This window comes from Dreissena polymorpha, chromosome 2, assembly GCF_020536995.1.
Source record: "Dreissena polymorpha isolate Duluth1 chromosome 2, UMN_Dpol_1.0, whole genome shotgun sequence".
NCBI lineage: Eukaryota > Metazoa > Mollusca > Bivalvia > Myida > Dreissenidae > Dreissena > Dreissena polymorpha.
This window is the reverse complement of record NC_068356.1, coordinates 27313796-27332007: the sequence shown is the minus strand read 5'-3', so window position 1 is coordinate 27332007 and position 18212 is coordinate 27313796. Positions and strand designations below refer to the sequence as shown.

The window sequence follows — 18212 nt, the reverse complement described above, 5'->3', positions numbered from 1 at the left end:
CTCTTGTGTTATCATATTTATTTATTATGTTTTTAAAGTAACAAAATTTTAATGCAGTTTGTCATAAAAATCTATATTGACTATTAAAAAAAGAAACTTTACCAATAAGGTCCCTATTGTATGCATCTTTTGAGTTTCACATACCCGTCTGTCCCGATCCACAACATTAAGCGAGTAGACCAGACTGCCTTGTTCTGCAGTCTCTGGCACATTGGATGACACTGCTGCAGGGTGGGCCGCGGTGAGCTCCGGAGAGAAGAAGTTGCGGTTGACGGTCACGGTGACCTGAGCCGACGCCTCCAGGGCAGCCACACTGCCGTCCCTAGCGCGGATTGTCAGCTGCAAGTAGAGAGGAGAAATATTTATTATATTTGTGAGAGAAATTTGAGGGATGTGCATCCCATATAGAGATGTTACACACTTAAATCAGTTTCATCTTGAAGCATCCCTTATACATGTAGAGAGGTAACACACATGTTCCGATCCACATGAAACATCAGTTTCATCTTGAAGCATCACGTTTTTAATCATTTAGTGATCCACAAAGTCAAGTGAATTTGTATCAATTCTATTGCAGACAAATAGTTATGTGAGTACATTTGTATCACTTCTATTGCAGACAAATAGTTATGTGAGTACATTTGTATCAATTCTATTGCAGACAAATAGTTATGTGAGTACATTTGTATCACTTCTATTGCAGACAAATAGTTATGTGAGTACATTTGTATCAATTCTATTGCAGACAAATAGTTATGTGAGTACATTTGTATCACTTCTATTGCAGACAAATAGTTATGTGAGTACATTTGTATCACTTCTATTGCAGACAAATAGTTATGTGAGTACATTTGTATCAATTCTATTGCAGACAAATAGTTATGTGAGTACATTTGTATCACTTCTATTGCAGACAAATAGTTATGTGAGTACATTTGTATCACTTCTATTGCAGACAAATAGTTATGTGAGTACATTTGTATCAATTCTATTGCAGACAAATAGTTATGTGAGTACATTTGTATCAATTCTATTGCAGACAAATAGTTATGTGAGTACATTTGTATCACTTCTATTGCAGACAAATAGTTATGTGAGTACATTTGTATCAATTCTATTGCAGACAAATAGTTATGTGAGTACATTTGTATCACTTCTATTGCAGACAAATAGTTATGTGAGTACATTTGTATCAATTCTATTGCAGACAAATAGTTATGTGAGTACATTTGTATCACTTCTATTGCAGACAAATAGTTATGTGAGTACATTTGTATCACTTCTATTGCAGACAAATAGTTATGTGAGTACATTTGTATCAATTCTATTGCAGACAAATAGTTATGTGAGTACATTTGTATCACTTCTATTGCAGACAAATAGTTATGTGAGTACATTTGTATCAATTCTATTGCAGACAAATAGTTATGTGAGTACATTTGTATCACTTCTATTGCAGACAAATAGTTATGTGAGTACATTTGTATCAATTCTATTGCAGACAAATAGTTATGTGAGTACATTTGTATCACTTCTATTGCAGACAAATAGTTATGTGAGTACATTTGTATCAATTCTATTGCAGACAAATAGTTATGTGAGTACATTTGTATCACTTCTATTGCAGACAATTAGTTATGTGAGTACATTTGTATCACTTCTATTGCAGACAAATAGTTATGTGAGTACATTTGTATCACTTCTATTGCAGACAAATAGTTATGTGAGTACATTTGTATCACTTCTATTGAAGACAAATAGTTATGTGAGTACATTTGTATCACTTCTATTGCAGACAAATAGTTATGTGAGTACATTTGTATCACTTCTATTGCAGACAAATAGTTATGTGAGTACATTTGTATCACTTCTATTGCAGACAAATAGTTATGTGAGTACATTTGTATCACTTCTATTGCAGACAAATAGTTATGTGAGTACATTTGTATCACTTCTATTGCAGACAAATAGTTATGTGAGTACATTTGCTCAATCTCCTCAATCTTTCCACCTTTAAATATGAAACCTTTTACTAGAAAACACAGCCCAAATTGGAATATATGTAATTGAAAGAATTGCAGATAATTGGCCTTGTCAAAAAGTTTTCAACCACATCAAAACATCAAAATAATGCAAAAACAATTCAATAAATGTAAAAAAATTGCTTTTGTCAAGTAGCTGATCCAGACAAAGTAGTTTAAAACAGGTATAAGGGCAATAAGAGCATATTAGTCTTGCTCCGTGAAAATGTGGTTTAGTGCATGTGCATAAAGTGTCGACCCAGATAAGCCTGTGCAGGCTTTACAGGCCAATCAGGGACAACATTTTCCACTTTATTGGTATTTTTTGTTTAAAAGAATTCTCTTATTAGCAAAAGTCCATTTTAGGCAGAAAGTGTACTCCCCGATTAGTCTATGCGGACTGCACAGCGTAATCTGGGATGACACTTAATGCACATGCATTTAGCTCCCTTTTCACAGAGCGAGGCTGATATTTTATAAAGCAAAGACAGCAGTACTTACATAGTACTTCTCTGTGAGCTCATTGAGCACGCTGTTGAAAAGGGAGATAACTCCAGTACTCGGATCAATCCTGAAGAACTTCTTGGCCTCCACATCAGCAGTCAGGGTGTATGTGACTACACTGAATGGAGAAATCTGCAAGCACAGATAAATACCTCAATAAATCTACTGAGTAGGGGATTTGAGATGTATAACATTCCATGGTGGTACCAGTAATCATGTTAATTTATAGAGCGTTAATCCTCATCTCTTCACATTAGCAAAGCCCATATCTTTGAAGGTACAAACAATGCTGACCCTTATTATGCACCAATTGTTGTTTCAATAGCATAATTAAAGTCCATATAAATTATGATTTTAAGAAGGTTTTAAAATAAGAAATTGTGGTTGGCACCTCTAGATCATAGTAGGTTCTTCTTAATTCAGCCTACAGCAGGATATGTATATGGGCACTTGCTTTAAATAAACAGTTAATCATTTACCGTGTCAGCATCAGTAGCATTCATCTTCACAATGGTAGTAAACGTGTTCGTGTTTTCATCAATTGTAACATCATAGCCTGGCAAACTGAATGTTGGGGCGAAATTGTTGCGATCCACAGTGAATGTGCATTCCTTGGCTGGTGATGCACTTTTTGAGCCATCAGTAGCAAGCACTTGGAACTGCGGGAATGGAAAGTGGAAATCTCATGCTACATTATTTGCAATTTTCTAATAGGGTTTACTGGTAAGAGACAATCAAATACAGTGCAACAAGAGACAATCAAATACAGTGCAACACAATTATATATTTTATAAATGGCAATATACAATATACAATTAAATATATTATATTTATATAATGATAAATGATGAAGGTCTTTGCTTACCACATATCTGGCTGGCCGGTTGGGATCAGTAATCCTGCTGAGAATGCTCCTCTTTAAATAAATGCTTCCAACACCAGTTGATGGATTCTTTTCAATCAAGAAGTAGTCGTGGTCCCCATTGACAGACGTCAGGGAGTATGTCACTGAGTTGAATGCAGCCTAAATATATTCAAAATACAAAAGAGTACTTTAAAAACCTTAATGCGTTTATAATATTATACATGTACAATATACACCAAGGGCTTTGTATCACGAACATACTTAAATAAAATTTATTATTCAACTTTTGAGTTTTTCCCTCAAATTTAGAGATAATGCTGATCATCATGCTAAATTTGGCGTTCAAAAAAGCTTTTTGAGTTTTGAGTCTGACTCAACCCTGAGTTAAAGGAGGACTGTGTGCATATTCTAATAGCTGAGATTTGATATTGTTTGTGAGCTGACCAACATTTTAATGACTCAGCTGAGAGGGAACTCAAATCTCATCTGTCAGTTAAGCTCAAACATTGAGAATAATCATGATACTGGGCCCAGGTCTCAATCATAATGTATTTAGGCTGTGCTCTGTGAAAAGAGGGTTTAATGCATGTGTGCACTCAGCACAGGCTAATCAGGGACAACACATACCATCTAAAATGGATTTTTGCAAAGAAAAGACTATCTTTAAAAGAAAATTGTCATACAAGCAGAAAGTGTTGTCCCTGATTAGCCTGTGCAAACTGCACAGGCTTATCTGGGACAACACTTTACGCACATGCATTAAACCCCTACTAATAGATCTTTGCACATAATCAGTCAGTTACCTTTGAGTCACTGTCTGTGGCTGTAACAGTGTCAATAAGCTGGGTACCAACTGGGAACTCTTCGTTGATGTTGGCGGAGCACGCATCAGTAGAAAAGACTGGGCTGTGAAGATTCTGCTGGATGTTGATGGTCAAGGTCATTTCTGCAGTCTTAGGTGGAGAGCCACCATCTTGAACTTTCACGCGATACTGAAACAATTTACGTGAGGAGTTTAGAGGTAAAGTTTATTTTACACAATGTTGATCAATTTTGGAGTACACAGGTGTAGTTCAGTGCAAAGATGAGGATATGGCGCTTCTCTTACTTGAAAGCGTTTACAATCAAAGTTGTATAGTTTTAAACAGTTTATTTTAAATCTTTATCTTTTAATATAAGCTAATGAGATAAGTATTGATTTTTTTAAATATATACAGCAAAATATTTAACATATTAGAGTATTTAAAAATAAATATGTAACAGATGTGTTATTACATAGAAAACATCCTCGTTTTGTGTCCGTAAATTTTGGGCAACAGTGAGGTCACCATTTGCAGTGTTCAGACTAAAGAAGTTGAGGGCATTAGCAAAACCCAACGATGACATTGTCAGATTCTGTCTTCCGAATGGAATCTAAAATTAAAATAAATATGCTATATACTGCATGAGTTACAAGTGCTATTGAACAACTAGTTGGTTAAATTTGTGCAGCATTAACAGTGTAAAACAATCATGGCTTTATAAGCTCACTTTTTGGAGGAAAGCTTGATAAAAAAACATTCATACACACAGGGATATATTCGTTAAATTTTTCAACAAAAATACAAATCTGAACTTTTTTGTATAAATTTATTGTCAAGAATAAAACTTATGTTATAAAATATTAAAAGTAGCTAATTACTTACATCAATGTCATCATCATTCACTAGGAACTTGTGTATGGACGTTGACACGGGTATGTCCTCATTGATTGTAATGGTCTGTGCATTTGTAAAGTAGGGTGCATTCAAGTTGCGATACACGCTCACTGTCACAGTTGCTGTGTTAGTGGAAGTTGTCCCATCTGTGTCATATGCTCGGATTAAAACCTATATTATAAAATGCAAATAAACATTCACATAATGATTCACCATACAGGTAGAAAAAATGCATGGGACGTAATAATTGTATTACTTGCATCACACTTAATCGTTTACAATAAGCTTCTTGAAATAAGTTATGGCAATGTTGCAAATATTAAACACACATTTCTTTTCAAAAATACCTGCAAATAAAACATCAGATTTTAACTTTGATCTTACATTTCATTAAGCCTTAAATAGAGATGCAAGTAGTTGTGTACTGTATGAATCGCACATTAAGTTGATGAAATATGACCACTGCATAGCTTCAAACCAGCCTGCACATTTGCGCAGTCTGGTAAGGAGCTACACTGTCCACTAATGACACCATGAAAACTTGAGTGACTTAATAGTGGACAGGGTAGCTACTGTCTAGACTGCATGATAGCGCAGGCTGGTCTGGAGCTCCACTAGCCACATATGGCACGAGATCCATTTTCGCATGACGCAGGCTTGTATGTAAGCTCAGATTTCCTCAATCTAACCTTCCAGTCACAGGTTTACATTTTTATTTAGATAATGTTAAGGTCTTGAACAAAGACCAAAGCATTTAAAAACGTAAAAAATATTAGTTTCATTTTGCTCCAGTGGACAGATATTAATTATTGTATTATGAATTGTAATTATAATTTGAACTCTTTCCAGCTCTAAAGCAAAGTGAAAATGGCTTTTGCAACAAGCATAAAACCAGAATGACCCTTAATTATATTGCAGTCTGTTCAGGTTTTATGCTGTTTGCTGCTCATCAGTATCTTAGGGTTGAAAATGAAGCCTTGTAAACTTGAATCTAGTAAGAAACGTCTTAAATTTAATTTGATTGTCTATGGGACTACTATCCTGTCAAAATGCATTTTTAAGTGGTAAAGGATGATAGGCTACAATGCACTCACAGAGTATGTCTGAGTCCTGGTAAGGTCATTGACCAGATTGCTCTTCACAGACACCTGTCCAGTGCGCAGGTCCACGCCAAAATAGGTCTGGGCAAGACCGCTACCCACCATCTCATAGAACACGTCATTGTGGGGACTCTGTGGGAGGCAGTAGGGTTCAGATAAGATACAAAACTTAAACATGTGACATGGATTTTTCAAATGTAATTATGTTTTATTTTTTTTTATTTTATTTTTTTTTTAAAGAAAAGTGCTGTGAATAATTTTTACTAAAAGTGATAATGACATTGTGATTAAACAAATATATTCCTTTCTATAATCATTTATATTTTCATCAGAGGAATCAAGTTATTAATGTTTATCCATTACTTGCACCTTCATTTGCATATTTTTGCAAACTATTTTTATACTCAAATGATAAACAGAGTACCAAGACTTGAAGAGAGACAAAATACAAAAGTAGTTAATAAATGCAAGAAAACTCACAACTTGATCTTGATCGACAGCTGTCACAGATTCAATAACTGTCCCGAAAGGAGTTGTCTCTGGAATTCGCACATTTTTGGAAGTAACAGCAAATGTTGGCTGGAAGATGTCTCTGTTGACATTGATGATGATATCTGTGGTGTTGGTCAGTGGGCTCGGCTTACCGTTGTCATAGGCGACCAGAGGGATCTAATAAGAATCATAATTATTAACTTCAATTTCAAGACTGTTTGTAGGTAATTGCACTGAAATTCTTCTTCTAGTTTTGTAAAATACAAATATTATTGAAATAGAGAATATAAAATACCTGCTAATATATACCAAAGAGAAAATTATTTACTTAACTTGTATGAAATAAATGAAATAATTGCCAGAATATCACTTACTCTGAACCTGGTGATGGATGATATTTCAGCATTTTCAAGACTATCAGTTAGCCTAACAACACCTTGCGGGCTAACGCTAAAGTACTTGATCGTGATTGCATCAGTAGACAGTCGGTAGTTAACCAAACTGAATGCATCACTGTCAGTGGCAGACACTGTCATCACATCAGTCTGCGGGGAGTGTTTATATGAAATGGTGGCAGAGTATGGATACACATGTGTGGCTGAGTTGACAAACTGTGGAGCACGCTCGTTTCTAACGATATTGACAGTTACCGTGCCAGTGTTTACAGAGCGAAGATTGCCGCCATCATAGGCTTGTACATACAGCTGCAAACATAAATGGACATTTTTATACTTCGTGCAAATTTAAACAAAACAACAAGGCATAATTATTGTTAGCAATCTACCACAAAACCAAGCACATAAAATCATGCTGTACAAGACTATAGAGCTTTCACCTTACAGTAGACCACTTACCATAATATCAGTAATAGTATTATTTTCATATTATGATTAATCTCATTTACTACCCCTAATATTATATGCTACACACAAGCTTATCTGAAGAATGAGGAATACTTGCCTGGAAGGACATGTCTGTTCTCTCCAGTAACGATGTTCTCAGTTTGATGTAACCCTCATTGTTTGTTGGATTGTTTTCAATCAAGAACTGCTGAGAGGCATCGCTGGTTGTCGGGGAAACAAACTCAAAGTCCACTCTGTTGAAAGGATCCTTAAAACAACAACAGAAAATAATGTTATTTACACTGGTGATGAAAATTATCTTGATAATAGATTTCTAACAGAATTTGTCAAGCAAGTCCAGCATAACTATAAAAACTCATTAATAATTGGCAGATTAAAGAGATCCAACTTTGAGATGGACAGCAATATATCTTACAGTTCCATCACTGTCTGATGCAATGAGTGTGTAGAGAGTTCTTGCAAGAGTCTCATCTTCACGGACAGTAATGGTTACTTGGAAACCAGGCCCTGGTGGGGCCGTAAGGGCCGGCTGGAACAGGTTGCTGTTGATGACAAAACTCACCACACCTTGATCACATTTCTGAGCCTCTCCAGCGGAGTCACATGCCGATATGATCAACTGGAAACACACACAAATAAGTATGAAAATGTAATCAACTAAAATAGAGCACAACTAAAATAAAAAAGTGATTAACAAAAAGTATGAAGATGTGATCAACTTAAATACAGCATACAAACTATGAAAACGTGATCAAAAGAAAAATAGACTAGAATTAGCATTAAAATTCAATTATAATTATCTATATAATATTGCTTCATGATTTAATTGCATGAAACTTTTGAAACTATTGTTAAGTATTATACTGTCAATTTACCATCTGCTTAAGTACGTGATTTCCTTAATAAATCACACTTGGTTATTTGTTACTGTAATCAAAATTTCATTTCAAAATAATTCAGTAGTATGGACTTCAGCATGATTGTTACGATTGTATTACTATACTGATTTCAAGCTTCTGTGCATAATCAGACTTATATGAGATTGTGCTTACATTGTATTCAGAGAGCCTTCCCTGGAGACTGTTGCTAAGGACAATACGGCCGTCAAACTGGTTACTGGTAAAGTTGAACACATCCTGAATAGTGAACACAGAGCTGCCCTCGCCAGACACTATACGGTATTGCAGGGTACGGAACGGGTTCTGGAAAGACACAAAACAAAAAATCACTACTCTGCTAAAAACTTGTATGTTTTGATATGGAAACAACCTTAGTTACAACTGCCTTGCAGGGTTATGGAAAACATGAGTTACATGGATTGCAAGTCATAAACAGAAAGCAACAAAATCATACGGCAGATAGAATATAATGTAACAAGTGTGTACCATACAATTGAGTTACTTCAGTAATTATAATTATGCAGAATATTGAATAATATGAATAATGAATAATAATAATTACCACCACAGTATAGTAATTGCGGGTAAGTCTGATGTTATGTGCAGGCCAGCAAACTGGTGTTTGCTATTGAAATTACAAAACATTACACAACTTTATAGCCAACAGGGAAGCTTCCAAAAAGACTGCTCAGATTCGAAGGTTCATCTGGAGCAATGCTAGCAAATATGGTTTACGACCAATTTTGGCATGACTCTTTTATTCCTTTACACAGCATCACAGTCATTCTTCAGCTACTTACCCTAGTAATTTGGTCATCGCTGTCCGTAGCCTGCACGGTAAAGACCGTGGTACTTGTTGGGGTGTTCAAGCCCAGGGGGATGGTGACTTTGTTAGAGCCGCTATCAATGTTGGAAATGATTGGTGTGAAGAGGTTCACCAGAACTGTGACAGTGAAGTCTGTACGTGTGGTGGAAACTGAAGGTGGACTTCCACCATCTCTGGCACGCACAACCAACTGGAAGGCACATATGCACACAATATTATGTGAAAGTACACACCCTTAGTAAGACGAAAATCCAACAATTTACATAATTTTTAATATTCACATTTTCTTATGAAGGAAAAATTCAAAACTCAAAAATTATGTCCCACGCTCATGAGCACTTTACCTGGTATGTAGTATCCTGTGTGTTGATTTTCACCAGTTTCCTGTTAAGGAAGACCTGCCCAGAGTTACTGTCAATGTTGAAATACCCATTTCCACCAGATTCTATGAAGTAGGAGACTGTCCGGAAAGGAGCCTAATAAAGGAATATTTACGACATTTAGACCTTTATAAACAAGAATTTCATTTGTTACCAATTGCTCGTCAATGTCATTCCTAAAAGTTGCTGAGTTTGTTCATGTCCTTTCTGTCATTTTGAATAAGGGGCAAATGATTTCCCCGGAAAAATAAATGAAACTAAGATAACAATTGCTTCTTTCTGTACCCAGTGCAGTTTTTGACAAATGAGACTCGTCAATGGCCTTCATAAATTTGAGAGTCTCCATTTAAACAAATAATCCAATTAAACTTAATATGCATCATAAAGAAGAACGTTGAATTCATTCGAATTCTAATTGAAACTTTATGTTGAACATCAGAATGAAATATTACTGAAGTATCATCATCTGTTGCTTGCACTGGTGCCCCGATGGCGCTCCCGATTGTCAGGGTTTCCAAGATGGTCTCTGTCCTGGTAGCAACAGTCATTATTGGTATCCTCAGATTTCTCTGGATAATTATTGTGTGGTCATATGTTCCAACAAGGCCTCCATCGTCCCTGACTTCAATCAACAACTGTAACCAACGGAAACCAAATGTGGTATTGATTCATAAATGTTACAATGATAAACATCTTTTTAGAAACTAAACATTACATTATTTTTTATGGCTATAGACTGCTATGTGCGCCATAAAAAGTTCTTTATACTTAATGGTGTCACACTTGATTAACCACTAGCTACTTCTTCTTTAAATTGTCATGTTCATAAATGGGTTTAAAATCTTGTAAGTTCAAAACAAAGATATATATCATTATATTATACCCCCCATCGGTCAATGCGGCTGGGATTTGTTGTTTCAACGAGGCTTCCGGCTGTCTGTAGAGCAAGGACACCATTGCCTTGGTTGACAACATTGAAGAATGCGCTTGCTGATGCAGGAGAGCGGATTGAAAACGAAAGGGTTGAGAATTTTGGGGCTATTGGAAGCTGCAAGAGAAATAATATAAGTTAAGTATACAGCAATTTAGCTCTCTGAAATACATGAAAACTTATTTTACCCTGAGGTAGTCAAAGGTCAATATTGCAAAGGAATAGGGGTCAGTACAGGAGCTCAAGTCATCCAGTTATAGATGCTCAGTTTAAAGGTGGTAATTTCTTATTGAAGTATTTATGAGTGTGCAGGAACTATGATATGTTTGAGCTCCCATAGACTTTCGTGTCATCAATTGATGACTTACAGAAGTTATAATAATGTATGGTATAAAATGCCGTTATTTCAATAAGTAAATAAAACATACCAGAACCATAGCAACACACACATATTAGGACGCATCTGAAAGCTGCATCCCAGAGAACTAAATTACCATAAGGTGCTATTGACCATTAGAAATAGGATCAAATGAGAATGTTTGCTTACAGAGGCATCTGGGTCCTGGTAGTTCAGTGTGTCAATAATATTCCCAGTTGTGACATCCTCGTTAACTGTGATCACACGGCCCTGAGTGGTGGTGAAACCCGGGGCTCGATTCTTGTATATTGTAATGGACACTGTGGCAGGCTGGAGACCTGCTCGGGACGGCGTGCCTTTGTCAAAGATCTCTATTGATAGCTGTGAAGAAACAAGCATACTTCATGTCAAAAATCATTTGTTTTGTATTTAAATAGTTTAAAATCAAACCTGTAAAACAAAACAAAAAATAAGTATGTAGCTAATCAGTCAATAAGCTTTACAAAAATATCTATTATCAAACTTGAGCACGAAACAAATGCAAAGGTTTTATAGTTTTAAATACTAAAATAATATAGTTGAAAAGAAAGACATGTTAATACCGTATAGGAGCTCAATGCGTTCTTTAAGTCGCTCTGAACAAACACATCACCATCTGAATCAACGCCAAAGTAATTCTGAGCAACTGACGTAGGTGCAAATCTGTAGCTGACTTCGTTATTGGGAGCAAAACGATCGGGGTCTGATCCAGTTAATGTTACAACAACTGATCCCAGAGCTTGGTCTTCTGGGATAGCTGCGGTCCTCGAAAGGGAGGCAGGATTAAAGACTGGGTTTTGCAGATTCCGAGTGATTGTGACATACAGCAGAGCTGTTGCTGTTCTTGGCACCAATCCATTGTCAGTGGCGATGATTCTGACCTGATAAATGAAAAATGTATTTTTTATACGTACAGTTTAATAGCATTTTAAATCAATATTCTGAGAGATCAATGGGTATATCAATCTTTTGTCAGATTTGTTTAACCTAAGTAAAAATAAACCATGCAATTTGTAATTAAAAGATTCACAATTGCATCAGTTCTACATATGACCTACCGTACAAATCTTTATAGTCAACAGGTGATTAGGATTGCAATCCCTTTACTGACATACCGTGTATGGGCTCTTTGCCTCGTCTGTAAACACAGCCCTGGTTCTGACTGTCCCATTGACAGCTGGGAGACCATTGACAGTTGTTGGCGCGTCTGTTATACTGAACTTATCAACACTATTGTCATCTCCGATGATTCTGTAAGTTACTACATTGTTCTCAGCCTGAAATCAGAAATTCAGTTTTGCAGAAGATGCAAACTTCCTTTCATGAAACTTGACTATCACATATATTAAAGTCAAAGCCACACCCAAGGTGACACTTAGAAAATAATATATCAATTTGTCAAACCAAGAGTAAAACAAATACATAAAAAAAAACATTTTCCTCAAATGATACTTTAAATTTTCATAAAATAAGTGCACCTGACCAAGAATGGCGTTATTTTAATTTTATTAATAAGATTGTTCTTCATTACAGAGAAAGGAAATGTAAATGATAAGTATGGGACTTGCATTAATGTCACCACACTCTTATGTTAACACACATAAAGGTGAGTGTTAAGATTTTAAGAGAAAGTCAACAAAATAAATTTCTTTCTTATTGCAGGGGAGGAAAATAGCTTTAAAATCAGGATTAAAATATTTCACAATGTCAATTTTAATGGTTAATTCTAAATTTAACAATGTTCTCTCTAATTGTGACTTAAAACAACATACTTGTAACATTTCAATTATATGGAAAAAATATATAATATACATTTTTCATCGAAACATGTTGCTTATGGAAAGTTCAATTAAAAAATTGTGTGTAAAATTATGAAAACATGATCTTTTTTTTAAGAACACATAAAATGCAACATACAGTTGGAGAGCTGTCTTGTGCAGCCACAACTCTCACAGATGTACCAATAGTAGAGTCCTCATTGATTGTGGCATAGTAAATGTTCTCGAAGAACAGTGGAGGGTTGTCATTCCGCACAATTCTGAACGAGACCGGATTGTTTGGTCCATTCAGACTTGTGGGGGTGCCAAGGTCCCTCAGCCCAATTGTCACCTGAAAAATTATATTTCAAATATGTACATGTGCATCTATTTACTTAGTACAGTTATACATAGGTTCAAAAGAATGGCTGTTTGTTCACAACCTTATCTTGAAGCTGAACAGATGTAATAAAATATATTTTCGTTTGTATGGTTGGGATATCATAATATACAAAAGCAAGTGCTACCTTGCTTTTTCTTTTATGAACAAGTGATAGCTTCAATATTGATCACTTATTGTAAAAGTATAACAATATTCCTCGATTGCCATTCAATTAATTAAGGTTAAATCTTAAATTAATCAATGATTATTATAGAATTAATCATTGTTATTTGCTTAGAATATTTGAACTAAAACACCTACAGTGAAGTTATTGATGGTTCTCTCAAAGGCAGGTGCTCTCTTCATGTACACGTTACATCTATCCAGGTTGTTGTCGGTCTCAGTACGGAAGTAATTCTGTGCAGTGATGTCCCCAACGATACTGCACTCCATAAGGTTGTGAGGGGCCTATAGAAAATATGTTATCAATACTGAATCAATACTGTATTAAATATTTAAATTGGATATAATCCTTTTATATTTTTACCTACTTTTCAGGTAAAGTATTTACAATCAATGAAATCAGTTTGTTATTACTTTCATAAGAATAACATTGCAATGAATGAGTTAAATGACTGATGAACAATATAAAATAATGTATAAACCCAAATAAACTAACCAAAAAAGCAAGATAAGCCATTAAAGACAAGTACCAGACACAGAAGACATATCTACACTGATGTAATTATCCAAAATGTGCCTCAGTTTAAGGACACCTTACTCTGCAAAGAATATTGTGTCATACATAACAATCATGTTTGCACTTCAACATAGTATTTATAGGTTCATGTTGATAGGAAGTAAAGAGAGACTCATTTGTGACAAAAACTTACACGTGAAGCATTTTCATGCTAAACCAAATTGTGAAGAGTGACAGACCAACTGACTAAACGACAGGGTGGTTCAAGTATACCTCGACAAACTGTGGGGTACAATAAGCAGTGTATAATATATTTTCAAATGGAATAATTGTTACAGGTAAACCGTGAATGATACCTGTAGGTCAAGATCACTGATTTGGAGGGTAGCAACCGGTGTTGTCAACACAAGGTTTTCGCTGATGTCAACAGGGCTGTTGAAGAACGTCAGCCATGATGGCGGATTCCTGTTCCTTGTGACCTTGACCTTCAGCGACAGAGAGGCGGACTTCTGTACGTTGCCATAGCCACCATCTCGAGTTGTAAATTGCATCTATAAATAGCAGTGTGCTTGTCTGTTACTGTACATGTATATGGTTCAGCAATTCATATTAACAGTGTGTGAAATATAGTAATATGTGATAATATGATGAGATGTTAAGTTTTAATAAATAATACAAAAAAAGAAGAGATTAAGTAAATCACTTGAGCGCAATCCAATACATCTAATATATTTTTTTAATAAAACAGCACTGCATCGCAAGATTTAAACAGTACCTGTTCAAGAAAAGCACTCTAAATCGTAAAAGCAAATTAACTTTCTTAAAAACAATTGACTTTCAAAGACAACTTTAAAAAGATAATTGAGTTCTTTGATTAAGAAATAATCAAATAATTAATTGATTTCTTAGATTAAAAATTGCAATCACATTTACTAATATTTAACTTCATAAATTATACCTGGTATTCCTGGGCACTATCATCATTCAGATTTCTATTCAACACCAATTCTACAAATGCTGGGTTAATGGCATTTCTCCTGAATGTGAAATAGCTGGCTGCAGTTCCGAAATATATAGGGGCAGTATCACTCAGTTGTCCAAATCGACCCTTCAATAAAATTTATAAATTCATATAAGTAAAACAAATTATTTGTTTAAGTCAATTAATTAACATTTTCAGAGAAAACACTGTGTTCATATTAAAAAAGGTCATAAACAAAAAATTAATATGTTTAAACCATAACTATGAATTACCAGTATAAATGATTTAGAGAATTATTTTTTATTTAAATACTAAAGCGTATCATAGTGCCAATATTTATTGAACACATGAATTTTTAAAAACTTTATATCGTCCTACAAACAAACGTACAGCATCACTGTCTGTTGCATTGAAGGTATACACAACAGAGCCTGGAGAAGCATTGTCGTTGAGGGTGATTTCACTGACTCCATCTATTCGTGGAGCATTGTTTCTCTGAATGTTCACTCGAACCACCAGGTTGCTATTATCTGAGCGAGTGGGGGAACCACCATCTGTGCCTCGTATCGACAACTGTAATTCAAATGACAATGGCATGATAGTTACTGTGTTGCGATACTACCATCACAACACATTATTTACAGCACAAATATGATCAGCATGCGTCCAACAAGATTGAACTTTCTAAAAACATTTAACATTTATTGACATGCTAAGACAGACTAGATTACAATTATTTCTGATATCCTGTTACTTGATATATAGAACAAGACTATTGTCAAGCAATATGGTCCCCTACCAGTGAAAGTCCACCATTTTCAGCAATATTTCTAGTCTATTTGTTGTCATAGCAACCAGAATTCTTGACGTAGGAACGAAATGAAATGATGTGCATAATCTCCATATTGCCATTTGTCCATGTTTCAAGTTTCATTAAAAAATATGAAGAAGTTATTGCAGGATCCAGAAGACTGTGACAGACTCGCAGACTGAGGGACACACAGAGCGCAAATCATAAGTCTCCTCCAGTTTCACCGGTAGGGGACAATAAATATAATACATTGCAATATTTCATTTGGGATGGTGGTAATACAAACATTCTGATATCCCTTATTTATCAGGGTTAAAAGTACAAGATTTCTGTAACATGATCAGTGTAATAAGTAAATTACGAGTTCTGTTACTTCATAAGACTCTTGGAACTGTTGTTACCTCATAGGCTGAAGCACTTCGGTCTTCAAAGTTTCGAATTACTGTGATTGTTCCCGACGTGGGTGTGTACATGGAAAACATGTCATTATTGACAATCTGGTTCGTGTCCACATCTCGAACTGAGCCGATTGAGTAGGAAATTTGGCTGTTAGCTGTATTCTGTAACACAAATCCACTCATAGTTTATTTTGTGCAGATATAAATCATGAAGTAATTCTTAAGACACATATTCTTGTGATAAAAACTACAAACACAGCTGTTTTTTGCAAAAATAAATTCATAATATATATTCAATCAGTATTTTTAATTTAAGAAAAGATTGAATTTAAATAAAAGGTTTGCATTTAAAAAAGACATGATTGTTAATCAATAGCATCACAAAACTGTCAATTTTGTATTTCATGGACTTACTGGTTGATCGCCGTCTGTTCCAGTAAACACAAAGTTCAGAGTGGTTGGCTGGGATACACTGGCCTGGTAGCCAACAAAATCTTCTGGTATCGTCTGTGCTTGTAAGTTACTTGAAATGCTAGGACTAAAGTCATTCACATCCTGTAACATAGAGAATACAGAAATAGAGTAACAGTATATTTGCTTTATACAAGATTTGGCCAAAGACTTTACTTTTCTTTAGTTGTGAGTGTTTATTTTCGTTAAGTCACCTGATATAATGGCCACAAAGACATATTTGATGTAAGAGTATCTGTAGTAGTTACATACATGTAGTCGTGTAGTATATGTAAACACTAAGCTGAACATAAATATAAATTATACAAACAAGAGACCAGGAAACTACATCCTACGTTTTTGTATAAATTAATTTACTTTAATTTAATCAACTGTGTAAGCAAGTTCTGCATCTAAGATACCTTAGGCACAAAACAACAACACAATACATCTATTATCAATCAAGGAATTTAGCGGAAACCATTATTCTACTTTTAGTAACAGCAATCTTGACCCCCCTGGCCAAAAATGCAATCCCATGCTATAACAGCCAGTAACCTACCTACAAACACAATTTCAGCACAAACCTTATCTGAAATGATGTGTTCAAACTTAAAATAAAATTGAGTGCAAACTTTTTATCTTTTTTAGAAGCACGATGATAACATTGACCCTACTGGCTCCAAATGCAACCCTCTGAATGTCAGAAAGAGATAAATATATAAATATAAATTATTCAGCTAAATTGATGGTAAGAGATTATGGACCTGGTCTGTGACCTTGCGAGATGATCTCACGGACACGTTATGTTTCAATCGAATACATGTAGTAGTTACAGAGTTGTAATTTTCTCATAGACCTTAACCTGACTGAACTACAAAGGGTGGCATAATCACCCTTAAAGGCTAGTTGTCAAAGTAAGAAGTCTTGGTCAGTGTATATTCACAAGATCCTGAACACAAGTTCCTCATTGTATTTCAATATCTGTAGTAAATATAGACATATAAACTCGTTTCCAATTTTTTCCTTACAACATATAGGTTAATAACTCTGCTCAATTGCATGCCAGCGGCAAATTGTATAAATATGGATAACTTTATGCAATCCAAAAGATAACCTTTATTTGGATAAAGATAACCCAAGTCAAATACCTGGGCTTATTTTAATCCAAAACGTATTCAAATTGTGCACCTGTTCAAATATCTATTGTTTATACAATCGCTTATCAAAACAAGATATCCTAAAATTAAGATTCTCAAAAGTTATGCACTGGATAAGAGTTATCCATATTAATACAATTGGCTACAGATGTATGGACCTTGGTCAGTGACCTCACACAATGACCTTGGTCAGTGACCTCACACAATGACCTTGGTCAGTGACCTCACACAATGAACTTGGTCAGTGACCTCACACAATGACCTTGGTCAAAGACCTCACACAATGACCTTGGTCAAAGACCTCACACAATGACCTTGTTCAGTGACCTCACACAATGACCTTGGTCAGTGACCTCACACAATGACCTTGGTCAGTGACCTCACACAATGACCTTGGTCAAAGACCTCACACAATGACCTTGGTCAGTGACCTCACACAATGAACTTGTTCAGTGACCTCACACAATGACCTTGGTCAAAGACCTCACACAATGACCTTGTTCAGTGACCTCACACAATGACCTTGTTCAGTGACATCACACAATGACCTTGGTCAGTGACCTCACACAATGACCCCAAACACACATGCAGTTTCAA

General features: G+C 35.3%; 1 protein-coding gene across 1 annotated transcript in view; it reads right to left on the bottom strand.

Moving 5' to 3' along the window:
* The window catches only part of LOC127866342 (protocadherin Fat 4-like), a 74981-nt gene that overhangs the window by 42920 nt on the left and 13849 nt on the right, over positions 1-18212 (bottom strand). Inside the window, exons 23-49 of the mRNA XM_052406815.1 lie at positions 16420-16560; positions 16009-16167; positions 15187-15369; positions 14773-14922; positions 14171-14365; positions 13436-13582; positions 12893-13084; positions 12091-12252; positions 11539-11856; positions 11126-11317; positions 10531-10695; positions 10100-10282; positions 9612-9743; positions 9242-9457; positions 8595-8744; positions 7958-8161; positions 7640-7789; positions 7054-7383; positions 6668-6856; positions 6182-6319; positions 5076-5258; positions 4666-4803; positions 4194-4382; positions 3391-3549; positions 3005-3184; positions 2523-2657; positions 145-339 (exon numbers count right to left, since the gene is read on the bottom strand). Of these exons, the coding sequence (XP_052262775.1) occupies positions 145-339; positions 2523-2657; positions 3005-3184; positions 3391-3549; positions 4194-4382; positions 4666-4803; positions 5076-5258; positions 6182-6319; positions 6668-6856; positions 7054-7383; positions 7640-7789; positions 7958-8161; positions 8595-8744; positions 9242-9457; positions 9612-9743; positions 10100-10282; positions 10531-10695; positions 11126-11317; positions 11539-11856; positions 12091-12252; positions 12893-13084; positions 13436-13582; positions 14171-14365; positions 14773-14922; positions 15187-15369; positions 16009-16167; positions 16420-16560 (4875 nt within the window). The remainder of the gene's footprint in view (positions 1-144; positions 340-2522; positions 2658-3004; positions 3185-3390; positions 3550-4193; positions 4383-4665; positions 4804-5075; positions 5259-6181; positions 6320-6667; positions 6857-7053; positions 7384-7639; positions 7790-7957; positions 8162-8594; positions 8745-9241; positions 9458-9611; positions 9744-10099; positions 10283-10530; positions 10696-11125; positions 11318-11538; positions 11857-12090; positions 12253-12892; positions 13085-13435; positions 13583-14170; positions 14366-14772; positions 14923-15186; positions 15370-16008; positions 16168-16419; positions 16561-18212) is intronic.